The sequence below is a fragment of the Melospiza georgiana genome, chromosome 7 (genome assembly GCF_028018845.1).
Source record: "Melospiza georgiana isolate bMelGeo1 chromosome 7, bMelGeo1.pri, whole genome shotgun sequence".
In the NCBI taxonomy this organism is placed as follows: Eukaryota; Metazoa; Chordata; class Aves; order Passeriformes; family Passerellidae; genus Melospiza; species Melospiza georgiana.
The window spans coordinates 31,800,808-31,828,361 of record NC_080436.1 but is presented as its reverse complement, the minus strand read 5'-3'; the positions used below and the strand labels follow the sequence as shown (position 1 = coordinate 31,828,361).

The window sequence follows — 27,554 nt, the reverse complement described above, 5'->3', positions numbered from 1 at the left end:
TTCTGGGAAAGCTGTTTCATGTGCTAATGAAATGCACTTATCCACAGCAGAAACTCCAGTACAAGCAAATCCCATTTCAGTTTTGTCAACAGTAATCTCAAGCTATAGGAATGTCTCAGGTATCTGTTTGTTGCTTTGTGCCATGCAGGCACTGGGAGAGAGCTGAAAACCTTTAGTTTTGGGAGATCAATCAACTGAGCACAGCTAATGCAGTAATTCTGGCTATGGCAAAAGAGAAAGGGGAAGGAAAAAAAAGAAAGCAAGAAAGAAAGATTTATAGTTCAAGTATCTAAATACCCCAAGCCTCCTAACTGTCCTGGCCTCCTGACTGAGAAGCTGCTTAGCCTGACTGCCAGTTATTCTCTGGAAAAATCTAAATTTCCATGACTATTATAAGCCTTTGCTATTTCTTACATGCTAGTGAGACCTGGAGCATAGAATATTTACCACTATAAGATTTAAGAACAGTAAGGGCTAAAATAATTTTGAACAGTAGAACCACAGGGCATTCAAGGAGACCTACCTCAGCTCCTTTTTAATCTGACTAATTTGAGATTCATAATAGTCAATTAGACAAAGGTACCTGAAGAAAGGAAAAATTCATTTTGAATTTCAGATATTCTCACAAAACTCATCCTGTGACCAACCCAGAGGAACAGGTCAGCTCACACAGCTGCACTGCACTTTGGAAGTGGCTGCTGCAAACTGTGGAGTTTCTCTCATACCAGACAACCATGGTCACACTTTGCCAAAATGGAAAAGTAGACATATTGAAACTGTGCTAGTTTAGAAACAACAAAATATTCAAGAGGAGAAAAAAGTTAAATCTGCCCACCAGCCTCCTCATCTTATGCTTGTGGTTGCCCAGCAAGATTAACAGAGAGGCACAGTCAAAATCAAGTGTCTTGAGCACTCTGAGATTGTCTGGTTTGGAGAGACAGAGGAGGGAGGACAGGAAACCAAATTCAGTGATCCTTCCTCTGATACGGTGAGGGCTCAAGGAAAAGGCTGAGCACACACAATCTCTCTTAAAAGCTTCCCAGGTAAACACTGCTGGCCAGGCCTAGAGAGCTGATTTTTTATCAGCACAATAAAGCAATGGCTACCTGAGGCCTAGGAATGGGCAAATGCCTGATTGTAGCAGAGCTATGGAAATCCTCCTAGCAAGAGACACAGCCTTGTGACACTTTGGCAACTTACCCAAAAGCACTGGGAAGCTTACAAGCAAGCCTGCAGTGTTGCAAACATCACTTCCCAAAATCAGAAAGGCTCTTTTTAGGGGGGCTAAGGATGGTGTTTGCTGGGGGGTTTGTTTATTTTTAACTTACATTTTTAAATGTTAGAATCCCAGGATGAGATCATCCCAGCTGACACTGCAGCTACAGAGCAGAGTGAATCATTCCCTTCCCTTTGCTGACATCTAGTGTGGGCAGTGGGTGGCAATTTTTTAATTTCTGCCATGGATTTATCTGGCTTACAGTTCCACAGAAGAAAAATATCACTGCACTGAGGTACCTTCACAAGAATTCGTATTTCATCTTGGACTCCTAAAGTCTCCAGGTTACTTTTTTTCCCCATATAAATAGCAAGAAGCATTACATTAAAATCTGTTTCTTCATTTAATGTTGCAGGGATTCAGCAGAAGAGAATCACTTACCGCTGATCCAGGACAGACTTGGGAGCTCTCTTGCAAAACTGACAAAACATTTTCTTTTGAGTGTCTGCTCGCTGCTGCTCCTCCCTCCCAACTCTGCTCAGCTCCTTCTGCAAGTGGGCAATGATCTCTTGCTGTTCTTGCAGCCTTTCCTGCTGCTGTTGGTATTTCACCTGTGAACAGGCAATGGGAGCATTACTGAACTGCTCTGACCCACCAGCTGACTGTCCTGCACAAGCCCAGGTACAGTACAGTCCTTGGAACCAAGGAAAATGAGCACTTGGGTTTTAGCTGTGCTGAAGAGACAGTGGAAGAGGGATACAGACATTTTTCTATATTATTTCTAGAAAATTCTGCATAGTTTGAAAATACTTAGCTATAAACAGTGTACTAACCCTATGACCCAAGATTCATGTTTATTTAGATCAACATAAATATTTTGACACTTTTCACAAGTCAAAAGTTTGAATCCTCAGGCAGCACTATTTGAATTACCCGTGAAACCTGTTGCTCTTTTTGAAGTTCCTTGACTTGGCTCTGTTGCTGGCATGCTTTAGCTATTGTTTCATCTTCCAGCTGACAAATTTTGGCCTTAATGTTTTTCACCACATTTTCCAAATCATTAGCCCGTTGCTCTTGCCGAGATGCCCGACCTTGTTCCAGTCGTACCACATCTCTGAAAAAAGAAATGAATCCTTGCTTTTAACTTAAACTCATTTCACTATAGACACCGGACATTATGTGCTGACCTTGGATAACATCCTCTGGCAGCATGGGCATGGTATGGGAAATACACTGATATGAGAAGAAGCAGCAGATGAAACAACAGAAGAGCTTGAAAGGAACTGAGACAACATTGCTGCATATTGAACAATAACCTCAGGAAAAAGGTCTTAGGCCTCTGGTGAGATAAGATCTCCACCAGGCCAGAGATGCAATACTCCAATACTGATAATACTTTTACTCTGCAGGTAAATTCCTTCCACTGTCTTACCTAAGACATCGATTTGCCTCCATAAGTCCCTGCATCACCTTCTGCTGTCGCTCAATGTCTTCCACCAGCGTTTTTAACGCAAGTCTGATTCCTTGAGAAGACTCATGGTCTAGGACAATCATATCTGAAGACACAAAACATAAGCAAAGTCACAAGGAAAGGGTTTGAACAGCCAAAGAAGATCACCTGTTTGCTGCCACTAGGAACTCACAGCTTTGGAGATGCCTTATGAACTTACGGTTACTATTTCCGAATACAAAAATTACATTTCCTGATGTACATTACCTGATGTATCTCTGCAGCTTTGGGGGGCAGCAAGACTCACAGGTTTCAACCCATGACGCATTAATATCCTGTTTAGGTTTTCCCACTCTGCCTTCTCCTGCTGCATTGGGAGAAAGGGAAAATGAGGCAGAAACCTGAGTTCTTCACATGAGCTGTGCAGCAGAAGGTACCAAATGCCCCCAAATTAAAGCGAACCAACCCCAAACCCCCCAAGAGGCCACTACAGGAGGGCTTGTGAGAAACTCCAATTGGATCTGCAAAGCACATTGGGGAAAAGCGTACCACACAGAATGCTCAGTTTCCCTGATCCCTACTGAAAGCAGAATATGCGCAATGAGTTAAATTCTCCTCTTTGGGAACCCCAAACCACCGGCCCTTGGCTCCCTCCAACGCACCCGGGGCGCAGCGGCCCCGCCGCGAGCGGAGCCCTCAGGGAGGCGGCGGCGGCTCTGGCGGTTCAGGAACTGCTCCATGGCGCTCTGTCCCGCTCCAACCACCCAGCAGCGACACCCGGGGCCAGCAGAGTACCTCGGTCATGGCGAGGGCCGCAGGGCAGGAGAGGGGCCGCTCCTCAGGCCGCGGAGCCGCTCGGGCGGGAGCGGAGCGGCGGGAGCGGCGGGCGGGGGGGCCGCGGGGCGGCGCTGCGCGGGCGCCGCCATTTTGCGGCGCGGGAGGCGAGGGGAGGAGACCGGGCGGAGGTAGGAGCGGGGACACGGCGGGAGCTGCGGCGGGCGCGGGGCTAATAAAAACAAAAAATAAAGACAGGAAGAAATGGAGAAAGCTCGTTGCTGGCGGTAACGGTGGGGGCAGATCTGGCGGCTTCGGAGCTCGTGCATTTCCCGGTATGCCACCCCGCGATGAGCGCTGCCGGGATTAGATGGATGGTCTGGAAACCGTAATCCCAGCCTAGTTTTCAGAACGAGCCTTTCGTGTAATGGATAAACACCGCCTCGGGCTGCCGAGCTGGTCGGTGAATAGAGGCGGTGTGCTCTGTGTCCCTGCTTCGGAGCAGGGGCCGCAGGCGCCGCGCCCGCTCCCTCACGGAGAGCGCCCGGCTCTCCCTTGGGATGCGGGGGGATCGCTGGCCTCAGCAAACACCCCCGGCTAGAGTCTGCGTTCGGCCTCGGTGCAAAATAAACGTGTATCGCTTCATTACCATGATTTGAGGGGAAAAAATAAAAAAGGAATTTGTGTGGTCTGGGATGCTTCCTAACCCTTTCAGCATCGATCCTAAATGATGCCTAAAGCGCACACCGCAGGATTGCGGCCTGCCCGGGCGATGAGGGCTCTGGGCTGTCCGGGACCCGCTTCGGGCACCTCCCGAGGCCGCCCCTTGTGCCGAGCCGGTCTGTGCCGAGCCTGCTCCCCGGAGCCGAGGAGGGAAATGTTCCCCGCCCGACTCCCACCGTGTGCCCAGGGATTCCGCCTTTGCAAGAACCAGAAACTTCAGGAGCGGCCAAAACAACCTCCTCATTTATTAGCACGTTTATTATTAGCACGTTTGTTTATTGATAGGTACAAACATGACCGATCATGATGAAATTAATGAGTGAAAATATTACACTAAAAAGCGGTGGTTGTAGAACACCGTCGCGGTCTAAAATCCACTTAAGTAAGAAATTAATTCCTTGTGGCTCACATAGATTTTGTGACTGAATTGCCAGGTCAAATTTACTAATGTGCTTGTTGAAAGCTGCTACAGTGGTTTAGAAGAGGGAGGAGGTGAAATCACTGCCTGTGCTATTTCCAGTCCCATATTCATTATGGTCTGGGACTGAGATGGGCAGCTCTGGACTGGGTTCCTGCTTTGGTCAAACTGGTAATTTCTAAACTCTGGCAGCCCATTTTTCCATCCAGTAACTGACAAAGTTATAAGGAGATAGTAAAGGTAGGACAAACTTTACTAGCACTTATTTGGTTTTGTAAAATACAATATTTTTTAAAATACTTGCCTTTCTGTCTTAGAGAAAGATGGTTGTATTTTAAGTGTTTTTATTTTATCATATATATGACAGCACTGCATGTTAGTTAATGATGCTAAATGTCCTTTATCTTAGCTGGAGAAAATTATGAAACTTTAGACTTCAGCGCTTCCCTCCTACTATTCTGCTTTTCTATTTTTTCTTGCTGCTAATTGGATTAAAAGCTCTTTTGGCTTCTATGGCATCCGGTGAGGAGATTACTGTCTGTGACGATGAAATAAGGTAAAAAATCAGAACTGTGATATGAGCAGATTTGGAAAGATATCCACAGTTCCAGTGGTCACTTATGACTGTATCTAAACTTTAAAAATTACTTGAATAAAAGGATATCTTACCAGATCCATTCCCCTGTGTCTGTGTGTGCAGAGTTGCATATCCAAATGATGTAGGTAGTGTTTATGAGATTAGAGACAAATCTGTTAACACAGCAAATAGCTAAACTGGTCATACTATTTTTTCAAGTCTAAAAAGCTGAAACACTTTCTTTGAGACCAATAAAATAATGTATTTTAATGCCTACTAAGAAATAGCTGAACTGTCCAGGAGTATCTTTAAATAAAATTTTGTTACCTATTGTCACCTGAATTTGGAGTTTTGGAGGTTAGGTGGGTAGCTGTGTCTTTGTACTGTTTGTCAAAATGAGTCTGTTTAACTCTTTATATTTTGTGATGTTTTGTCATATCTGAATGTCTGAAAAAACATGAAAATATAAGCAGTTCTGTAAGCTTATTCTTTCAAGTCTCATTTTGTATTTGCAAAAAGTGCAAATACAAAAGCAGAAGAAGCAGTAAAGCTTTGAACTGCAGCCATTGGGACTTGAACTTTCAACGACAATTAATTTGCTTTGTTGGTTTCTCCTTAGGTCTCGGTACAGCCACCTAGAGAAGATGACAGATTTGGTGGCTGTTTGGGAAGTAGCTTTAAGTGATGGTGTTCATAAGATTGAATTTGAACATGGGACCACTTCAGGAAAGCGTGTTGTCTATGTTGATGGAAAGGTGAAATTGCTATGTGCTCAAAATTCACTGTGCTACAGATTATATAAATGCACTTCCTTGCAACACACATCACAACAAACAAAAGACTAATAATGCAAGTGAGGTACATTCAGTTAATTACCTAGTTTAATAAAATGCATCATTCTTTTTTTCGGTTCCAATTAAGGTGGGAGTATTCATGAAGTGCTTTGCTGTCCTTGGGCAGAGGCACTCTGTGCATACAAAGCACTATGTATGCATTCATTCCCTAGTAGTAGTTCAGTACTGAGCTGTCTCCTGAGTTCCAGTTCAATTTTTTAATATTAAAACATGCACTCAGGTTTTTCAATTAATACCCTCTTTGGTTTTTTTTTCTACAGGAAGAAATAAGAAGAGAATGGATGTTTAAATTAGTGGGTAAAGAAACATTCACTGTTGGAGCTACTAAAACTAAAGCTGCTATTAACATTGATGCAGTCAGTGGCTTTGCATATGAATATACCTTGGAGATCAATGGAAAGAGTCTCAAGCAGTATATAGAGAACAGGTTAAAAACAACCAATACTTGGATATTGAACTTGGCAGGTACAGACTACAGAATTGTCCTAGGTGAGTAAGCATTGAGTGACTACATGTTGCTGCCTTTGAATAAATTGTGTGCATTTAAAAACTGGTAACTAAGAGAAAGCACAGTTGTGATGTAGCTCTGATGCAGTATAAAATCCTGGGGGATGTGGAAGTGTGGAGTGAGATGCCAAAGACAGTCTGAAAAGCAATGCTCTTGTTACACATGTGTGAGTCTACAGGAGCATGGTCTAGATTTGGGTGGGGGGGAGTTGGGAGGCATTACTGCTGCTGCCTCCACAGAGCTGCCCTGGCCAGGCAGTTCTCCAGGTGCAGCCTGCTACAGAAACTTTACCTGCATTGTGATCAAACCTCACATGGGTCTGAATTTGTTCAGCAGGTAACCAGGCTTTCCTTCCAAAAATCATCAGCCGTGCTCAAGAAGTCTTTATCTGAAGTGCAACAATGTTATTCCATATTTTTGATAGATTGATGAGCATCCTTTTTTCTGCATCACTTCTTATCTACAAACTTAAACTAAAACTTTCCAATGATATTCTTTCACTTTCTTAATAGTAAGGCAATACATTGCTTCTCTTCTGCCCTCCCTTTCCCAGTTACATTACAAGCAGGTGGGAGGAGGGATCCCGTGAGGAATTTGTCTGTGGCATCCAGGGGGAAAACTTCCCCTTGGGCATTGCTGATGGTTAGAGCTGGAGACAAGAGATCTCAGACTATGATTTCTTCTTAAACCTCAGCACAAAATGAACTGCCCTAAGATGAAGGGGAGCAATGAAGAAAGACAGTTTTAGACAGAAACAGTTAAGGCTTCAGAGAATTTTAATCTCACTATCCTTACTGGAAAGACAAGCAGGGTTCAGCTCTGTGCTGATGTTGTGTCAGTGACAGTGTCAGTAAAGGGAATTCTACAGCAAAGGATGTGCTGGGAGAAGTAAAAGAATATTCTGCTTCAAGTTCAAAAAACCCCTAAGATTGATATTTAAAGTGGTATTTGGTGCTTTCAAAATATTAAGAATACAGACAGTTTGATGGATGTTAAATAATGCTGCTTTTGAATTAATTTGACCTGGAAAAAAGAGAGCTTTATTGAATAACCAGCACTCAAATAATTAGCAGAAATTACTTCACTTTTCTGTCTTGTAAATTTTTTCAGTTTAAGACTGTCAGAGTATCTCGGGCACTATTCAAAAGAACACAGTGTTAATAGCCAGGGCTAGGGAGGGGTAAAAATGTATCTTCTAAGTAAAAGTTGATGACAGAGCCTCTTCTCTAGGCAGTGTGAGAGCAAGCCCTGTAGCTCAGGTATTACAGCTACTTAGGAACTTCTTTTGGGAATTGAAAGTAAAATTCAACAGTAGATTTTTAAAATTCCTAGATCCTTGTTGGTAGGGCCAAAAATAATTACCTTGCTCTTTCTACCTTGTTTTTCTTTTCCTTCACAGAAAAGGACACTATGGATGTGTGGTGCAACGGTCAAAAAATGGAAACAGCGGTATGTGATCCTTCACAAAGGCTCTTCCAGGCTATGGATAGATAAGCAAAGCTTGGCAGAATAAACCCCAGAGGGGCACACTACCTCCCTTTACCTAAGAGGCCAAGGCAGCCAGGATGCTCCTGGTCTGTTCCAAATGACCTTCACTGAATTTTATAACGGGCAGTATTTCAGTTTATATGTCAAACATCTGCAGGTTAAGGATAAATGATGCTTTTCTTTAGCCTTTTCAGACAAACAAAAGAAATTTGAGTCAGTTGTGTAGGGTTTTTAGGGAGAAAACTTTCTGGTGATTGGGAAGGATTTGAGTTTGATGCAGAGTGTAGAGCCACTGCATCCAAACCTGCTTGTGATAGTTGTCACTGAAAGTTGAACACATATAGTCTGTTATGATTGATGCTTTTTGCCATTTTGAGGTGCTCCTAATACTTAAAGCTTAAGAGCCTCATTGCAACAAGTCAAATCTTTAACTTGATCACATCTGCATTAATTTTCAGAGCAGGCTGACAGCTAGGTGGTTTAATCTGTTTGGTGTCTTTCTGTTCTTTGATGATTTTCAATATGCACACCAGGTAGGCTTCCCCGTCCTTGAAGGATGTGCTTTCTCACCAGGAGGTGTCAAAGCTTTTACAGCTGCCACAAGGAAGCCCCTGGATGAGTACAAATGGTAAAATCAACAGTTCTGCTATACCTGAGAGCAGGATGAAAAGATTCACCAAATGTTTGCTTAGTAATCAGTGGAAGAAGCCTCATCTTCCAGTAAATCAGGGCTTCTGCTCCTGATGGCTCAGCCTTTTCTACAATGTACTGAAAGCACTCTGAGGTGTCCTTGCAAGCTGTGAGTGCAGGTTTAGTGCCAAACTGTGCTTCCATTGGAGCAGCACCCATTAGTTCTGCTGTCACAAACATCATGACAAAAACACAGCCATGCCTGGGAAAATCTGTAACAGGAAATTCCAGAAGTGCAGCAGGAGATGTGCATCCAAGATACACAACTGTTGTACTTGAGTCAGGGCTCTGCTGTAGAAGGCATCCTGAACACTTCACCTTTCACTGCCACTTGAGCACAGGTTTGTGTGGCACCTACTGGCTGTGCAGCACAACTTGGCAGGGTGCTGCCTTTCCTGGTTTTGTTTACTGACATGAATCACTAGTATTGATTCACAAACTCCAACCTTACCATTTCTGATTGTGTGACATTTTCATTGTCAGCTGATGCCCACCAATCTTTAACTGGGCACCTTGACAGAGCCCTGCCTGAGATTCAGCAGCTTTGTTCAGCTTTCAGGCAGTCCTTGTCACAGGTACCTAAAGCTGCTGTAACTGTGGCAACTGCAAGTGATCTTGGCATTGATGCATTCGAGCTTTTCATTTATTAAAATATCAACTGTCTGTTTTTATTCTTGTCTCTCCCAGGGTGAATTTGTGGAAGATGGGACTGAAACTCACTTCACTGTTGCTGACCACAGCTGTTGCATTAAGGCTGTCAGTAGTGGAAAACGAAAGGAAGGAATTATTCATACCCTTATTGTGGACAACAGAGAAATCCCAGAGGCTGTGGAATAGCCTCTGCTTAACTGATTAGGGTAGGACTAAGATCAGGAATTTTCAATTACTGTGGTAATTATTTTAATATGTACTACTTGGTACATCTAGTTTGTGCTGGGTTTATTTTCTAGTTTCTGTACACAAAATTATTCTTTTTGAGACCAGATGAAAATAATTACGTACAACCTCTTACATTACCTGTTTTTTAAAAAAAGCTATATATATATATATATATATATAGAATATATAGCATATCACTACGTGTGGAGAACACTGGTGAAACAGAAATTCTATGTCAGGAAAAATCATGCTATAATAAAATGAAAGATAAATATTCAGTAACACTGAATCCTTAACTGCAGGTGGATGTGGAGTGAAGAGAAAGCCTGTACTGGACACAGGAGTAAGATGTTAAAAGCTTTCTCTAGAGTTATTTTTTCTATTAAACTGACTATGGACCTTTTCACATACAGTTAAGGGAAATTACATAGTTAATAAAAAGGTTAATAATTAAATACATAGTTATCAATACTTGTGTTACAGTATTAAATTAATACTGAGTTATGAAAACTGTTCTCTATTCCCACTAGGAGCAAGATGTTACATTGTGCCAAAAATAACATTCCTTTCGGTGATCTGGAAAGTGATGCTGTAGTTCAGAAACTCATTACTGAGTTTTTTCAAAAAAGAAAATAGAAGAAAAAAATAATTCCTGCCATGAAACCCCTTAAAAATATCTCTTGGAGCATGCTGACATAAGAACTTACCTTTGTTCAGTGCTAACAAATCTTAAATATACAACTGTGTGTTTTTATGGCAGTAATGTGTGAATCAAGAAATATGAGGACCAAGGGGACAGAAATGGAAAACAGTTGATTACTTTAATGGAATAGTTAAAATAGGAATAGACTAATCCTGTTTTCAGAATTGCAGCATAATTTCTAAGAGCAACCTTTGGACTTGAGAGCAAAACTCTTGTGTTAGTGACTCAAACTACAAAACTACCTTTGAAACAGCAAGCATAGCTAATCTTAAAAATAATTTTTAAAAAACCCCAAATATGAATATATTAATCTAAAAGTTTGTTTTGCAATGGTTGAAAAATATTTCCACTTGTAACCTCAGAATTCAGAATTAAACTTTTATAACTTAATTTCTCTTGGACTTGTGAATGGTTCCTAGTACTATACTAGCTCAGGAGTTGCAGGTGCAGTACAAGCATCCTGGGAACCCATTAACAAATTATTTTGAAAAGTTTTATTGAATGCTAATTTCACTAATTTCATCTGTGTTTTAGAGATCAGCAGGCTTTACTAGAGGAGGTTTCCAGGTACCTAAGTGCTGGACTGAATCCCCTTTTACACTGGAATTACTGTAACAGCTCTTGGGCTTTTCTGTGTATTTGCTTCAGGTCACTGCAGAAGCAATGTGGGGATTCCTGGCTACAAGGCTGACAGTGTAATCTTTAAAAGATGTTGGTAAAGGTAGATTAATTGAAAAATAATTTCAAGCTGTAGCTTGAACCAGTTCTCTACTATTTTGTAACCTTTCAAAGAGATTGAATGCTGCTGAGAAATCTGAAGCTCATGTACAGTACAAATCACATTCTTAAGACTACAGAAAAATACAAGTTACAGATAGTGACATTCATACTTTTTATTTTGAATATGTGCATCTACAGTGCTTGAAGTAACTAATAAAAAATGTACAGCAGTCATTGTAAGAAATCATGAAGTATTGCCTCATGTTTGTCATAGCTGTATATAATAGCATGTCCCTAAGCAGAAAACAGCTCTCATCTGCTGCATTCTCCTATCTTAAGTCAAAAGAAAACTTAAGGCTCAAAAGGCACAACCAAGATTTCTTGTGTTTCCCTGATATATGCAATGTGTCAGATTAAGAAAATGCAGTGGAAGAATGAGAGCCTACACAAATATCAGTCACAAGCTGAGAGCTGTTAAGGAATAAAGTAAATGATCAGGTATGTTAAATGCTAATGTTAAATGTTACACTGGACTTTGGAATGCTTTCCCTTCTGCTTCCATTCACAGGTAATTTTGTCCTAATCTCTTTAAGATGTTAACTTACTCTTTTGTAACAAATATTTCAGAGAGCTTTTCAGGAAGCACTCTGATCATAGCACACTACTAAGCAGAGCATCCTCTTAATTGTAAGTGCTAGACTTTGTTCTCAGAGGGTCTTCAGCACAGCTACAGTTCTGCTCTGTTCCCACTGAGGATCCTGCTTGTTTCCTCCAGGAGCTACAGTGGGGAACAAGTCAGCAAATACTGTGGAAGGGCTGCAAAACCATTGAAAATGACAAAGGTCTCAGGATAGTGCAAATTATCTACTAAACTGTCATATAATGGAAAGGCATTCCCACTCAGGGCTGGTGGCACAATACAAGATGGCTGGCCTGTAGTGTACTTGCCAGTTACTACATCAGCCTCAAACACATACATTTTAGAATCCATTTCCCATGTAGCTTTATCCTTGGTCAGGTGCCTCAGGTTCTTTGTAAAGTAGATGCCAGCTCCATATTTTTGTTCTGGAAAGAGAAAGAAAAATTTTCAGAAGAGAAAGCACTTAGCAGTTGGTTCTTTCAGGGTGGTAGTTCCAAGAGACTGCTGCTTGATTCTGAGTTACAAGTGATGTGACTGCTCCATGTGTGCCATCCTTTTGGAAGTTAATTTTCATGGAGTGCCTCTGATGCCTGCACTGACCTCCCACTGAAACCATGAGCAATGACAGCTGATGGCCATTCCAGTTAACTGCTAACAGTTCAGATTTATCTCTCAATGCAGTGATTGAATCATCAAGGTGTAAAGGATTTATATAAAATAAATACATGACTCACACTTCAGTCATCATGTACAAGGGGCTCTGATAAACAATAAAAGGCAGCAAGATCTTGATAATGTAAACTACAAAAAAAAAGCTCTGAGATTTATATGAAAAATGTATCAAGTGGAAAAGTGCAAAGAAATTAGACCATCATCTTACTGCTTTTAAAGTTTGGAAATGTGCATGTACATTACACAGACAAAGAAAGGCAAATCTCCACTTTCTGATCAGTTTATTGCTTGAAATCTCAATTCTGCAATTGACATGCAAAATATCACACACTTCACTTACTGCAGGATGAAGCACTGAATGCTTACTCTTTCCCTTTATGAAAGCATCTGTCTGCTACAATATTTCATGGATTCACAACTTTCCTCCAAGTGTACTTTACTCCAAATGGAAGCTCAAGCAGTGAAATCAGCTGCTGTCTCTGACCACACCTGATCTGAGCAGGGGCCTGGGCTGCCTGACCCTCAGAAGCCCCTTCCAGCCACAGTGTTCTGTGATGCCCTTGAAGATGCTTTAGAGCACCAAGCTGCTGAGTGCATGTTTGCAGCAGTTACATAAGGACACTGACTCTCTTTACAGTGACACAACAAAATAAAACTTGGACATGGAATTACGTGCACACTAATAATTCTGTCTAGTGTTTGGGCTAGGCTTGAATTCAGGCTTATCTTCCTAGAGCCTTGCTGGCTCTACAGTATCAGGAAACCTTACTATATATAACAAAGTAAGCTCATACAAATCTAAATACAAGTAAAAACAGTTCTTACTGAGGAATGCCATTTGTTCTAATTTTAATCTGAGTTTAGTATTCAGTCGCTGTTCATTTTGATTATAGATGCCAAAGGAAGTTATTACCTTTTGGTGGAGAATACATCCTGTGAAATCCAGTTTGGCAAACTGAGCCACAGAACTCAGGAGGAACACTCTGGTACAACTTTTGAGTTGCTTTGGAGCTGCCATCTACTTTTTTTTTCATTTGTTGGAATGCAGCAGATAGGAGTGGATTATGTATCTTTTCAATCTGTAAGATAAATAACAGCTTAGCATAAGCAGATGGAGACTAATTATGAAATCCATAAGTGCTTTTATTAAGGCCGTGTTCTTCAATGCTTTAGCCTATAAGCATTGACCACATAGTGGACAAAGTATCTGAAGTGTGCAACTGATCCAAAGAAAAGAATCATACCACTAGCCCATGCCTCCCCCACTGAAATCACTGGGAATATTTCCTGGTGTACTTGAGTTGTGCTGAAGAGATTAGGTCCACCTCCTGTTCAGTAAAGCAGTGATACCCAAGAATGATTCCAGCTTTAACACATAATCACATCAGAACTCTGGCACATTTTTAGTGTCGAGCTCACAAAAAGAAAACAGACACTGAATTAGTGTCCTGGAATACTGTACTTAATTCACCCCACCAATCTCATTTCTCTAGAATTCTATAGAGGGGCATTTGAAGCATGAAGTATGAGGGAGAACATACAGTACAATTAAAAAGAGTTCTCAGAATTTATTCACTTTTTTGAGTGACTATTTGCATTACATTTAAAATACTATTAATTCAGATTAAAGACTGGATCTGTTTTAAGGATGAGGTTGATTTGATCTTAACTTTTAAAAGCAATGCATTGAAATAGGTAATCTGAATTTTTTACGCTTATATGAAATATGTTAGTTCAAATATATGAGCTGAGATAGAGTTTCTCCATGAATATCCTCCTTACCCTGAGAACATGAAGTCCAGCTTTTTCAAACTCTTTCTGTCTGTCTTTAAACTCCTGGAGGTGGCAGGAAACTGGTGAAATCGGGATGTATTCAGTGGTACTTGTCATGTGAAAGTCTCCTGAAAGCTGCCCTGCTTCTGCTTGGCCTGGATAAGAATAAGGGAGCAAAATTTTCATACACTGTAATGCCTGAAGCAAAGGCAAGGGAGGCAGATCCACTACTTTAGCTGGTGGTTTAATTAGGAACAAAGAATGTTAAATGTTCTCTGAAGTAATGTCAGAGGCTAATATTGAGAGGGACTAGCAGATACATACAAAAATGTATGTAAATGTATTCTGTTTTTCTGCATGTATTATAAAGAAACCAGGAGAGAAGAAACTAAAGAAAAGCAATTTATGATCTCCATGACACCTCTTCACAGCTGAGCTTTCAAATAAAGGTATCTATCTTGAATGATCATCAAAACACAAATTAAAACTGATCACTCAGTAGCTTTCTGTAATGCCATTAGTTCTATCAATTGTTCATGACAGCTCTGCAGGACAAGTGCACTGCTGAGCCCTGACACAGTGGTCCAGCTGTAGCCAGCAAGAGCTCAGCAAAGGTGTGTGTAAATGAAGTGCAAAGTTTGTAAATCTCCAGTGGCCAGGCTTTAGGGTGAAGGTATCCTGGAGGGAGCTCCACTACAGCTGGATATCCATCATGGCCAGCCCCTGTACAAACTGTGCCCTACTGGGAATGCTGCCAAGTGAGAGACCACAGCTAACAAATGGTCTTCCAGGGGCTCACACGGTGAAAGTACAGAGATATCAGTAATTAAAGCAATACTCAGTATGTGTGTGTGAACTGAATGTATCTCTGTCCCCTCTCAGCAATACAGAGATATCTTGCTTCATACTTAACCTTGTTTAGGCACTTATTTACTTAATTAGTGATTAGGCACTATTTACTTTACATACACATTGAGTAGAGCAGTTTCTCTTGTTCAGCCATAGCCTTCTCTTGCACACGAAGCAGTAATTCTTCAGCTGTGAGCACTGTATCAATCAAAACATCAGGAGGGCCCTGAAATTCCAGTTTTGCTTGTCCATCTCTCACTTCTTCTGACACACATACACTGGAAGGCTGGTGTCGAGAGAGTTCTGCAAACTCCTCTTTTCCAAAGCAAAAAATGTAGTTGTTTTTAATAACAGCATGGGAACCCTCCTGAATTTTCATTATTTCTTGGAGCCACGATTCTGCTGCTCCCAGTGCTGTGGGTGTGCACCCTCTAAGTTCAATCACAGGTTCACTGATTGCAGGCTCTTTTGCAGTCTGACTGCCTGACTCTGTCCCTGGAAGATATATATATATTTTTTAATACAAGTGCATTGAAAGAGAGAGAAGCTTTCAAGGGCTGACACAAATTCCTTCTTGTAATCCCAGCTGTACAGTGCAAGAAACACACTACTCTTCTGGTATGCTCAAAAAAGAGATTAGCTATGAAGAGGTAAGGTTTCCAGGATACACACACACATATGGAGAATTTATCTGCCTTTCACTAAATTACTTCCAACAAATTAGGCAATGACAATGGGTTTTAAGTCTTAAAAGGGTCTGCCCAGTTCCATTCCTATAAATGTAAAAACACAAAGTGCTCATGAGTTTTTGCTTCCTCCTCTCCCCAAGACACATATGTAAATACTAAGTTCCCTATTTTAAAGGGAATTCTGTGATTACAGATTCTCAAATTGGGAGTACTCATTTACATGAAATGTCCTTTTTGTTCATTACTTACCCAAAGGATCACTGCTGTTTTCCAGTTTGCATTTTGCTGAATAAAATTTTCTCAGGACAACCTTGAAAGACAAAAGTTTAGGAGCAGTTTGCAATTTTTAATGAAATATGCAATTAATATCTTCAAAACACTGTTAGACAAGCAGTTTACACCCCCACCCCTGATTCTGAAATTGTTAAAATTGGCCTTTGTCAGCTTTTCCCAAAATGTTATTCCTGACAATATCAAATGCATTCCTGTTCTTCTGCATCTCCTAAGGTAACACACCTTACACACTGAGTGGTACCTTTACCAACTCCTTGTGGTTGTGGCCTATGTCATGCTACCACATAAGATAAAGGTGTCCATTACTTGCATTTTAATGCTGATGCATCTTTACTCAATTTTAAAATCCAGACTATTCTCCTCCCTGTCTATTTGAAAGGCTTCTATTATGTTAGCTCATATATGTTGATAATGTTTTGCCTTCAGAGCTCCATACAAAAAACCAAAACCCACTGTAAATATTTCCTGAGGAGGAATGTTTGTTCCTTAATGAGTTAAGAGTAGACTCTTTCTTATACATTCACTGACAGACATAAGAATTTCAAAGCTCTCTCCCCTTTTTATCAGACTACAGGCTGCAGACTTCTAGTTTAGTGAGGAGAAAGTAAGTATTTACAAAGACTGAGTATCTGTTAATGAGAGTAATAGTTTCACAAAGGGACCTGCTGCTCACAATCGTTGTTAGTACAGAACAGACTATCCTCATTTTTAGTCATCTATGGAATACTTTTAGAGTTTTCTGACTTCCTTATGGGTAGTTAACAACAAATTGGTTACCTCATAGGCAGCATGGTCACCTGGGCAAATGACAAACTGCACTTCTCTCTTCTTCTGAGGATATACCCTGGCAAAATTTAAAACTGCTCCAATCATGGTGTCTGCCACTGTGTCAATAGGCAGCTTTGGTGACCAATTTATTGGAAAAGACACTGAGGGATATGAGTATTCCTGAAAGTGACCCAGGCATCTTTTCACTGCATCCTTCAATTCCTGCAGGAAAAACAAAATCTTTCAGTCCTCACATCACCCAACACGAAAATCCACTGAGGTCCAAAGTAAGTGATCATCACCTCAAGCTGTAGCACCGGGTGCTGGTACTGCAATAGCACATGCAGGACAAAGGTAGAGAGCATCTGATGGCTTCCCATTATCAGGGGCTCCTTAAAACCTGTCAGATTTCGAAGATGATGATCAACTTCCTTCACAAAAGCTGGATCCTCTTTTTCCAGCAGTCTTGAAGATTGAGAGGAAAGCCCATTCCTGGCATTCATGAGGTTAATAATAGCTGTATTCTGCAAGGAAAGAGTGCAAATTTCAGTGCACTACAAACTGACTATTTGCAAGCCTTGCTATTATAGAGAGCACTTTTTCTAAGCACAATTCCTGTACAGAGGCCTGACTGCCACAGATCAGCTGCTTGAATTTTCCTGCTACTTACTACGAGAGCACTGGAACACATCAAAGTATGCACTTTGCAGTGGCAGTTCAGGAACCAACAGTGTGCACAAAGCTGTTCCAGTCATCAAGAGTGCACTGAACAGAATTATTACTCTCACTATCTAAGTGACCCACGTGCCAGTTATCAGCAGGAGAGAACTATGGATGTGGCTGTCATCCCAGCCTTAGGGTAGCAAGGACACATCACCAAATAGCAGTGGCAGTACACATAAGGGAACTGCAAAGCTGTGATTGTTTCCAATACAAATTGTTTCCAATGGAAAAAGCAGATTCCCATAGTAGGTGCCCTGTATTTAAAATATGAAAACCACAAAAAACTTGTTTACAGAATGCTGATAACAGCAGTAATTGTTCTAACCTTAACTGTTGAATATTATCTAAAGACACAAGAACATGTTTTCTTCATGGTCCTGAGGGCATGTGCATCTTTCAGTGCTGTAGAATTGGTTAATAAAATTCCCTGCAAGATCAACTTTGCAATCCTTTGTTCTTACACTAAAAAACCAAACTTCCTTTTAAATTATGACACTTCTTTAAAATAAAAATGTATTTATTTTTAAGATATCGTATTTGCTAAAAGTAAATGCCATTCCTGTGATGTACCTTGCAGTCTAAGAGAGCTCTGTTGAATTCCTATGACTGAGGTCATCTATTTTGCATCAGATTTTCTAGCTAAAAAGTTAAACAATTCAAGTCATGCTCTATTTAAAGGTAAGGTGCACATCATCTGTGTAAGTTATTTTCTGCTGTTTCAGTGTTTGCTGAATAATTCCAGTAATGGAGTTATAAGAACATAAATTATAGGAAAAAAAGCAAGGCAGGAAATAAGAGACTACTTCTATGGAGTACATTATAAAATGTGAACTCCTACATAATTAGAAGATAAACCTTAACAGAGATGAATTATTAAATCCTTCAATCTTTAGCTGCTTCCTGTTATAACAGCACGTATACAAAAACAAAATAAAAGCATTTCAAAGTTCAACACCCATTTAGACAAAAACCAACTCCTTGCTACTATGATTTAATTACCACGTGTAAATTCTCGTCAAACTGAGAAGAAAACCATTTAGTGGACTGATACAAAATGTGTTCTGAACTCTTGGGCTCCAAATCCTGCAAAGCCTTGGAGGCAGCACCATGTTGCACAAATGACAGGACAGACTCACCTTCAGATCTTCGAGGTTCTGTTCTATGACGCGCATGCGAATGTTTCGATGCACGAGGTGAGGTGAGCTTAGTGCAGCTGGCACAGTGTCCTCAAGTGAACTGGTATCACCCAGAAACTCTCCACAGGCCTTCTTTATTGCTGCCACTGTAGACTCCTCGATGTTCACCAGGCGGATTTCCCTGAGACAGCCTGGTGGATTTGTCTCCACAAATTCCTTTACAGCCATTACAATCACTTTAGAACACAAATCAATTGGGAAGGCATAGATACCTGAACTCACTGCTGGGATAGCCACAGACTTTAAATCTCTTCCTGGAGCACTAACATAACGCAGAACATTCAAAATAGCATTGTGAAGTAGATGACAACATCTCTCCTTTTCACGAATATCCCACCTTGGACCAACTGCATGAATAATTTTCTTACAAGGAAGCTTCCCTCCACCTGTAACTGCTATGTCACCAACTTTGACTTCTCCATAGCTATGAACATAAAGCTTGCTTTCCTTTTCTATTTCTGGCCCTCCAGCTTTTACAAGGGCAAGAGCAAGACCTGCTGCATGGTCAAGATACCCATTGGCTGCATTCACCACAGCATCGACCTTGTGTCTTGTGAGATCATCCTTATAAACACAAACGTCAATGCCCGACTTTACTTTTTTCCTGTATACTTCACCAGTGCTTTTTGCTGCTTTTCTGAAGGCCAACGTACAAGCAAACCTTTTGGAAACGAGATTATTTAGACAGTTTTCTCTTCTCTTAAGAGCTTCATAGGCATCTTTACTGATGGGCATCATCAAATTGACCTCATCCATTATGATGTTTGACCCTAGGACACAGAATATAAAGTGAAATAAAAGGTATTACTATCAAAACATTTATTTTTTTCTAGAAGTGTGGTTTATAGCTCTCAATTTTATCCTACTATAATTGCTAAACAATATTTTTTACACACTCTAATATTTTCTCTCCCCTTTTCATAGGTTTAGAGAAGCCAAGGAGGTTCATTTAACTGTGCCACAGAAATCATATACTGAGTTTTAATTCTGTGAGTCTATTAGTCTGCACTTAAAGCCCACAAGCAAATTCCTTCTTTGTATGGAACTTCGTATGAACTCAGAAAAGCTTTTAAAAGCACATTTTAAAGAAACGGTTTTTACAGTATAACTGTGGCTCTAGAGCCCTCTCCTGGCAGATGTCAGCAGTACCATACTACAGCAGTTATGTTAATTAGTTTAAATTAATTTGTGTGAGTTTAGTTGAACTTTCCTCCGGGGTATACTACCTGCTTGTAAAAAGTCAGACGTTTTGCACTTATAAAGTATACATGCTGACTCATTAAAAGACTTCTGAGCTCTTGCTTTTAAAAGAGAAATGCAAGAAAGTCCTGTTGAAGTAATTAATAATAATGTTGATTCATAACCGTGTCTATTTCACATTAATTATGAATTTCAGGTTGCTTTTGGCTTTTGTTTTCCAGTTTGCTGGCAGTAGCTGTCAGTTTTCAACTTACATAAAAGTACACACTCCGCAGATGGCAAAACGAGAGGCTTACCTAAAGCGGGCTTCCCTCTGAGGAAATCTGAAACGTAACTCTATTGTAACAAAAAGAGAAAAAAGGAAAAGAGAAAGTAAATGTTACAAGCAATAAAGTACGTGAGCTGCCTTCCTACAAGAGAGATTCTGTTGCAAATCAAACCAGCACCGGCTTTTCAAACATCTATACGAAGTTTTCTAGTGTTTAAAACGCTGCTGGGAGCTGCGGGAGCTCTGTGGGTGAAGCTGCCCTCAGATTCCTGCAGCTCCGGCTGACTCTCAGCAGTGCGAGGCCGGGCGGAGCCATTCCGGAGCGCCGGGCCACAGGACGGGACTGCTGCGTTCCCCTCAGCCCCGCCGGGAGCTCCCGCCGCCCCCGGAGCCCTGAGGCAGCCGCCGCCCCGGGCCCCTGTCCCCCTGCCTCGCTCCTCTACCTGGACGACCCCCATCTGGCTCAGGGCGGATCCGCAGCGCTCGGGGCTGCGGGCGGAGCGGCAAGCGAAAGCGAAAGCGAGCGGCGGAGCGGGAAGCGAAAGCGAAAGCGGGCGGCGGGGCGGTGTGGGATGATGGCGGCCGCGCCGCTGCTGGTCCGAGTGAGCCCTGCGCCCGCCACCGCCGACAAGGCGATCTACAAGCTCCTGACATACTTCCAGTCGGTAAAGCGGTCGGGGGGCGGCGAGTGCAGCGTGCGCCCGGGCCCCGAGGCCGGCACCTACTGGGTGGACTTCTCTAAGGAGCAAGGTACGGGCCGGGCGCGGGGGCGGCTGTGAGTGGACTGGAAATGGCTGCCAGGCACCATTTAGTGTCCCTGGGCAGGGCGGCTCTGGGGCCGCGGGTGACCATCACGTTTGCAGGTAACTTTATCAGCCCTATCTGCCTTTGTCCAAATTCAGAAAGGGTCTCATTAATGCATATAAATATCCTAAGGGCGTGCCAGACTTTTCGGTGGTAGCCAGCCACAGGACAAGGAGCAGAGGGCTTAAACTAAAACACAAGAAATATCACCTTGACATGAGGAAGAATTTCTTTACATCGAGAGTGGCAGAGCAGTAGGACAGGCTAGCCAGGAGGGTCGTGGCATCTCTGTCTCTCGACACATTCCAGATGACCCTGCCTTGCTCCTGGAGTTGGGTGGGATGATCTCCAGAGGTTCCTTCCTGCCATAACAGTTCTGTGATTCTGTCATTCTGAAATTACCACAGATAGGAAGCGTGTGGAATCCCGCTCAAAGCACACCTTGGAACTGGATGCAAGAAGCTGCGAGATAGTCATCCTGCCGGGAGAAGGGGCCCCGGGCAAGAGCCGGGTTACAGCAGCGCACGCCTCTGCCAGCCACAGCAAAGGCGCTGCCGGCCCGCCCCTGCCCCAGCAGCAGCAGCAGCGGGACAGCGGTGCCTATGGGGCCACAGCAAAGGAAGACCTTACCAAAAAGGTGCATCAGGAACAGCACTGTCACAACCTGCCCTGCTTGTAGTTCCATTAGTTCTTTATGTTGCACTTAAATATTTTGTGCCAAAAAAAAGTCAATTATGTGATCTTAGATAATGAAATGGGGGCCAAGAGTGATATTTGAGTGCCGGAGCAGAGGTCAGTCTACACATGTTTACAGGCAGCGTGGTTTCCAGCCTGACTCTGGCAGGTGCCAGCCACTATTCCCCAAAGCACCACTTGGCAGATTTCAGGGGTAGTATGCACCAAGGGCTGCTCTCAAAAGGTAGAATAATTGTCTGAGATTTGGGTCCTTTCCACCTGCACCTACTCTTCCACCTACCTTTCACCTACTCTTTCCAGCTTTCCACCTACTCTTTCAACATGGTTTGCACCTTGTTGAAATTACCTAATTATCTCCATCTTTTCAGCATTAAAAAAGTCTGCTGTGATGCGATGTAGCACCGCAAACATGATTTCAGACACTTTGAACTAAAAGTTACACAGGAAAGATCAGCTGTGTTTAGGGATATGGGATAGGGCAACGTGGTGTGGATGTGGCTCTACCAAGACACTGATGTCTGGCTCAGAGGGCTTTAGCCTGTTTTGCTTGGTAACACAGGTGTAGCTTTTGAAGTATAGCATGTGTTAACATAGTGTTTACCTGGCATCTATACTGCAAATTTCCCTATCCTGCTGTCTGTGTGAAGTACAGAAGGGAATGTGTTCATTATTATTTTTCAGAATCCTGTTTTCTGCTCTAACTCTTGGAGTTACTAAAGCATGACTTCTGGGAAAATTTTAAAGAAAGATAGTGAGTGAAAACTAGAGAGTCTAATAAGAACAATGAAATATAACTTACAAGTCATATTAAAACATGTTGTGTCTGTGTAACCTCTCTCTAAGGGGATAGACATTATTTTGGGTCTCAGTCTCAGCCTAAATAGCAGAGTTACTGTCTTTCCTCCTGCAGTGCTGGTGACATTAGGGCATTTCATTTTTGCTCCTTAGAAGCAGATTTGTGCTATTTGCCTGTTTGTACTGTTAGTGTATGTGATATAAAAGAAATACTGTGTGCAAACTTGTTTGTAGTAATCTGGCACTACTGGGATGGATAGAGCTTCTCCCTGCTGAAAATACAGAAGTAGCAAGCAGAGAACCTTAGACAAAACTAATGTTGATGTGTTCTTGTCTTTTCTGTAGATATTTCTTACAGTATCTGCTACTTTGAATACCAGTATGTTCACTGAAGACCAAAGGGAGAAAATTACCATTATGTGTCCAAACTTAAAGAGAGAAGGAAGCCCTGGTGTGGATGGCTCTGAGAAATTGACAGGAGATTTTACAGATATTGAAAAAGCTTATCACTACTTTGAAGATATCCTTGCAGGCAAAGACCCAAGCCAGGATTTTTCACATTCTGAATGTAAGAATGGTTTGAAAGACGAAAATGGCCTGAATACTGAGGAAACAGTTGAGTTTACAGTTGTGACAGCTCTCTATGAATATTTTATTCATACCCACAAAGAGGAAATCAAAGAACTACACGAAAAGTTTGGAGCATGTATAAGAAGTAAAGGTCACGATGAGCACAACACATTCATATATATTTCTTCCAATCAAAGTCCTGCATTGTTACAAGCAGCTAGTGATTCTTTTATCAGAACCTTCCAGGAAGCTACAAAAGATCTGACACAGGAAAAAGTTCCCATAACTAAGATTGACACATTAGAAGAGACAATAGTAAAATTAAATAAAAAGTTTAGAAATCTTCTTGTTAAAGAGGAAGGGAATCAGTTGCTACTCCGAGGTCCAAAGACTGAGATTTTAGCTGCCCAAATATTTCTAGCAGGGAAAGGTGAGAACAACCAAGCTGAAAAGAATATGAAAATATCATCTCAATGGTACAAATACAGGGATGGAATTGAAGTTGATGCTTTGGTATTTAAAATGTTGGAAACCATACTAAACAAAGAAATTGAAAATATAAATGGCAAATTTGATACACTGGTAGAAATAAAAGAGAAGTCATATGGCCAGAAGGCCATAATATTTAGGCCTAAATCTGAAACTTCTGATATGTCATCACATGCTACTGAAAGTTTTATCAGTGTATTTCAGAGTGCCTCTGCAATGTTAAGAGAAAAAGGCATCAGCGTGAATCTTTCAGAAGATCAGAAGAAAACTTTAAGTGTGCTGCCTAATGCTAAGAAATTTGAAGATCTTAATGTAAAACTTCAGAAGAATGAAGTTGCTGACAAGTACATGAAGTCCCTTCTTAACACTGAAGGGACACAAACTAGAAGTAGGGCACCACTGTCCTCTGACCTCAGCTCTCAAGAAGCTACAGGAGCATCTAAGAAGTCCAGTGTTAGGCGAAAGAATAACCTTTCTTCTGAAGGACAGACTCAGGCAAAGACAGAAGAAAAAGAAGATGATGAATGTCCAATTTGTAGGGACAAAATTGAAAATAAAGAAATATTAAAAAAGTGCAAACATGCATTTTGCAAACCTTGCATTGACAAAGCCATGGTTTATAAACAAGCTTGTCCAGTTTGTAATACTGTCTGTGGAGTCCTGACAGGAAACCAACCAGAGGGAACAATGTCAGCTAAAACAATCAGTTTGTCTCTTCCTGGTTATCCCAACTGTGGCACCATTGAAATTGACTATTTTATGAGTGGTGGTATTCAAACTGTAAGTATGCTTAAATATTTCTTAAAGATATTTTTCCCACAACAAAACCAATATTGAATACAAAATTAATTCTTTTCCCATTACTTGAATGCATGTTCAGGGAGGACATTTCTTTATTTTGTACAAATCTGCAAGTGTTTAATTCAATATTTTTGGGCATGATTAAGTAAATACAGTAGGAATGAAATAGTCAGATGATCAGCCTCCATTTATATGCACCAGGACAGAGATGCCTGTCTTTAATTTGTACAGTGGGAGTAACTGAACTGAAATCTATGCAGTGATATCATATAAGCAAAGTGTAGTGAGGATTTCTGGGATGTTCTCTTTGCTGTGGACACCAATGGACAAAAATGAATAGTGGGCTGGTTTGGTGAGAGCTTTCCAGGTGAGATATCTCCTTATGTTATTTGCCTGGATTTGTGACTAGGACTGAGAATGGAGTAAATTTAAAAAGTCACAGGTGCAGCACCCTGCATTTGGGAGAGAAAAGAGGGAAAAACAAATTTAAAACTAACAATGGGTGCCTGAGTGATGACAAGAAAGTGTGAATGACATTTGTATGAAATAAAGTATCTAAAGAGAAAAAAACTCAGAATTAGTTATCAGTCATGCTATGTCCTTCTGAATGATTTATGACATACAGTGTGGGTTTGTTTTGTTTTTCTACAAAACAGAGCAGCCACCCAAACCCAGGGCAGCGTTATGGGCCGGCTCGCCGAAAGGCGTATTTACCTGACAATGAGGAAGGGCGAGAAATTCTGCAGCTCCTTAGAAGGGCCTTTCAGCAGAAATTGATTTTCACAGTGGGGCAGTCACATACTACTGGTGCACACAATGTTATCACATGGAATGATATTCACCACAAAACTGCCATTGATGGAGGACCTACCCAGTAAGTAGTCTTGTCTTTATGCGATACTGTTGTTACTCAGATGTGTCAGGAAGACTGCCTTGAGTATCTTCCACATTTAGAGCTTTCAGATTTTGTCACTAACAGAGTGATTGTGGAATGCCCTATGGATCCAGATGTTAACCACCTTCCCCTGTTTGCACAGTTGGAAAAAGGATGAGCTTAGTGTTCTGCTGCCCCTCAGACTACTCATTCACCAATGAGTTTGTAAGGTGCTTAGTTAACAACTGCTTTGATTAGAACCTACAGGACAACAAGCTTTTGAGGACACCTAAGGTTGGATTCCTGATCTATGCCTCTCCTGTTACCTGCTGTTCTGCACCAGGAGGTGCTGGTCCTTTATGATCCTGGTAAAGATGGCACTCATCATGTTGTAAAATGTGATTTGAAATTCTGCTTAACAGAGCTAACAGCAGGAGGTGAGATTGTAGTGCAGATATGGTCGTGTCCTTTTAGATGCTAGGAGCCAAGAGTTGTGCAGCACTTGGTGGGTCAGAGCACAGGACACAGTGCCAGCCCCAGCCATAAAAAGGGTTACCCCATTTTGGCCATTCAAGCTGTCAGAGGATTTTCTGAGTGGGTAGATGACTGCCCTATCCAGTATTTTGTGAGGATTTGCTGCACTTAAATGAAAGGAGCAATCACCAGGACAGAGTGTGAGCTGCCTGCAGCAGAGACAAGAGGGAATCTTGGACCAGTCCTTTCAAACTTGTTGCAACCTGTAAGGGGTAGGTGGTGTCTTGCAAGCTCTAAAGGCTCATGTCTAGATCCTCCTGACTGGGCTAGGATCATTTAAAGAGCAAAAAATACCAGTTTTTCTTTACCCTTCACTCTGTGCAAGTCCTCTCTCTTGCTTATCGCTTGCTTCATATGCAGTTCTGGTGTTGCACTACTTCACGTCCAGAGGTGCCATTGTCTTTCTGATTTGAAGGCTCACTTGGATATGCTTCAGGTCTGATTTTCTTTTTAAAAGATATATACCCAAACACCCTATCATTTTGAAGGGAGACCCCAGGCAGCTTTGAAAATCAAGTTCTTAGTATCAATTTGGACAACAAAATGTAGCAGCTCCTTAAGTTTGTAGCTTTATGCTGTCTGTATCTGTTTCTGTGACTGGCAATATGGGTCTGTTTTCTCTCTTGGGCAAGAACTGCATAAAATTTGGGAAGAGATTTCTGAAAAGACTTTGATGAGATGGTTTTGTAGAATTGTCAAGTGCTTCATTACAGAAATAGCCCAAACAATTCTTCTCTTCTTCTCCTAGGTTTGGTTACCCAGATCCTTCTTATCTGCAGCGTGTTCGATCAGAATTGAAAGCAAAAGGAATTGAATAAGAAAATCTATCAACTCTCAACTCTTGAGTGCAATGACTAAACAAACATACAGCAGTTAATGTGCTATTCAAGCTCTGAGGGAAGTTGCTTTGTTTAACTACCTACCTAAATTACTTGTATTTCACAGTTAGCTAAGAAAAGTAATCTTTTCTCATCAAACAATGTATGTTCTTTGCACAAATCATTTACTTCCTATATATGTAGCCTTTACAAAATTTGGCTCTTGGGAGTGTAGTATCAGTACTGTTTGCACTTTGTGTATCTTGCTTTACTAGCAAATCTAATTGGCCCTTTTCCCCACAACTCTCCAGTCTGATTTCCAAAACCCCTTAGATCCACTACTTTTATTAGAGCAAACACTTTTCTTAGCTTTGCTTTATGATGTCTGCCAGCATGACTGGCATCATGTAACCTAATCTAATCTAAATCTAAAATTTGTATGCAAGTTTGTATGCAAATATGTAATCTAATCTAAAATTTGTATGCAGCTATGACAGTGTTAGCTGTGATAAGGTTATGGACTTTTGCTTCTTTTCACGGTAGAAATTGCCTTAGTGATTTGAGTTTTGCATGTGAAATTAGCCATGGGTCATGTACAAGTGGGTACATGGATGCTCAGCTCTGCAGAAGTGCTGAATGCTGAGAGCTGTGTTAGAGCTGTGGGAAGTAACAGTGTCCATATCTGACAGTGGGCTCCTGGTTCTGTGCCTGCCATTGTGCTTAAACTTAACAACAACCTTAAAATCACTTTTCCAACTATAAAACTGTATTCTTTCAATTGCATCCAATATAGGTTTAAATTGTATAATAAATATACTCTGCAGTGCCTAAATAACCTGCTAATTACCTGTGTGGTGGTATGTCACACAGACATGATTTTTAGTAAGTTGAACCGTTTCTCTAAAGCTACTGAGGACAACTAATAAAGAAAATACAAAACTACCATGTGTGTTTCTTCTGAACGGGTTTTTCCTCCTTTTTGCAATACATATAGCTGTATATATGTTTTAGATTTAGGAGCTTCCCTGCAACACCATGTTTTGGGGCAGTTTGGACTCCATGCCACCCCCCTTTTTTAAAATGTATTACTTTATTTTTTTT

At 41.3% G+C, this 27,554-nt stretch overlaps 4 protein-coding genes across 7 annotated transcripts; 2 read left to right on the top strand and 2 right to left on the bottom strand.

Annotated features, from left to right (window-relative positions):
- Positions 1-1,653: 1,653 nt before the first annotated feature.
- LOC131085814 (centrosomal protein of 70 kDa-like) lies at positions 1,654-3,440 on the bottom strand. Its single transcript, XM_058028307.1, has 5 exons — positions 3,329-3,440; positions 2,934-3,033; positions 2,649-2,772; positions 2,150-2,330; positions 1,654-1,827 (listed from the first exon to the last, which is right to left on the bottom strand). Exons 1-5 carry the CDS (start codon positions 3,404-3,406, stop codon positions 1,654-1,656), a joined length of 657 nt encoding a protein of 218 aa, XP_057884290.1. The 5' UTR covers positions 3,407-3,440.
- Positions 3,441-3,592: 152 nt separating this feature from the next.
- Positions 3,593-11,244, top strand: FAIM (Fas apoptotic inhibitory molecule). 4 transcript variants are annotated; one of them, XM_058027729.1, is made up of 6 exons: positions 3,602-3,631; positions 5,080-5,137; positions 5,778-5,913; positions 6,273-6,501; positions 7,920-7,969; positions 9,386-11,244. In XM_058027729.1, the coding sequence occupies exons 2-6, from the start codon at positions 5,094-5,096 to the stop codon at positions 9,533-9,535; spliced, it is 609 nt and encodes a 202-aa protein (XP_057883712.1). In that variant the 5' UTR covers positions 3,602-3,631; positions 5,080-5,093; the 3' UTR covers positions 9,536-11,244. The 4 variants fall into 4 exon arrangements, with proteins under 4 accessions (XP_057883715.1, XP_057883712.1, XP_057883713.1 ...); XM_058027730.1 differs by lacking the exon at positions 3,602-3,631 and adding an exon at positions 3,644-3,775; XM_058027728.1 differs by lacking the exon at positions 3,602-3,631 and having other exon boundaries at positions 5,060-5,137; positions 9,386-9,555; positions 10,108-11,244.
- A 189-nt stretch (positions 11,245-11,433) lies between these two features.
- PARP9 (poly(ADP-ribose) polymerase family member 9) lies at positions 11,434-20,119 on the bottom strand. Its single transcript, XM_058027727.1, has 9 exons — positions 20,101-20,119; positions 18,545-19,374; positions 16,988-17,209; positions 16,695-16,907; positions 15,873-15,933; positions 15,055-15,429; positions 14,095-14,240; positions 13,226-13,391; positions 11,434-12,065 (listed from the first exon to the last, which is right to left on the bottom strand). Exons 2-9 carry the CDS (start codon positions 19,358-19,360, stop codon positions 11,779-11,781), a joined length of 2,286 nt encoding a protein of 761 aa, XP_057883710.1. The 5' UTR covers positions 19,361-19,374; positions 20,101-20,119; the 3' UTR covers positions 11,434-11,778.
- A 528-nt stretch (positions 20,120-20,647) lies between these two features.
- On the top strand, positions 20,648-27,364 carry DTX3L (deltex E3 ubiquitin ligase 3L). Its single transcript, XM_058027726.1, has 5 exons — positions 20,648-20,822; positions 21,284-21,513; positions 22,713-24,206; positions 24,884-25,101; positions 26,384-27,364. Exons 1-5 carry the CDS (start codon positions 20,648-20,650, stop codon positions 26,451-26,453), a joined length of 2,187 nt encoding a protein of 728 aa, XP_057883709.1. The 3' UTR covers positions 26,454-27,364.
- Positions 27,365-27,554: the final 190 nt, after the last annotated feature.

Bases quoted from the DNA above. Each gene is read 5' to 3' on its own strand.
- LOC131085814 (XM_058028307.1), bottom strand. From the start codon at position 3,406: ATGGAGCAGTTCCTGAACCGCCAGAGCCGCCGCCGCCTCCCTGAGGGC. The intron at 3,034-3,328 runs GTGCGTTGGAGG...CTCCCAATGCAG, and splicing joins GCGGGGCCGCTGCGCCCCGG to CAGGAGAAGGCAGAGTGGGA. The intron at 2,331-2,648 runs GTAAGACAGTGG...TTCTTTTTTCAG, and splicing joins GAGGCAAATCGATGTCTTAG to AGATGTGGTACGACTGGAAC.
- FAIM (XM_058027729.1), top strand. From the start codon at position 5,094: ATGGCATCCGGTGAGGAGATTACTGTCTGTGACGATGAAATAAG. The intron at 5,138-5,777 runs GTAAAAAATCAG...GTTTCTCCTTAG, and splicing joins GTCTGTGACGATGAAATAAG to GTCTCGGTACAGCCACCTAG. The intron at 6,502-7,919 runs GTGAGTAAGCAT...TTTCCTTCACAG, and splicing joins AGACTACAGAATTGTCCTAG to AAAAGGACACTATGGATGTG.
- PARP9 (XM_058027727.1), bottom strand. From the start codon at position 19,360: ATGGATGAGGTCAATTTGATGATGCCCATCAGTAAAGATGCCTATGAA. The intron at 13,392-14,094 runs GTAAGGAGGATA...TTTATCTTACAG, and splicing joins CTGGACTTCATGTTCTCAGG to ATTGAAAAGATACATAATCC. The intron at 12,066-13,225 runs GTAATAACTTCC...TTCTCTTTCCAG, and splicing joins GATGTATTCTCCACCAAAAG to AACAAAAATATGGAGCTGGC.
- DTX3L (XM_058027726.1), top strand. From the start codon at position 20,648: ATGGCGGCCGCGCCGCTGCTGGTCCGAGTGAGCCCTGCGCCCGCCACC. The intron at 21,514-22,712 runs GTGCATCAGGAA...TCTTTTCTGTAG, and splicing joins AGGAAGACCTTACCAAAAAG to ATATTTCTTACAGTATCTGC. The intron at 24,207-24,883 runs GTAAGTATGCTT...TCTACAAAACAG, and splicing joins TGAGTGGTGGTATTCAAACT to AGCAGCCACCCAAACCCAGG.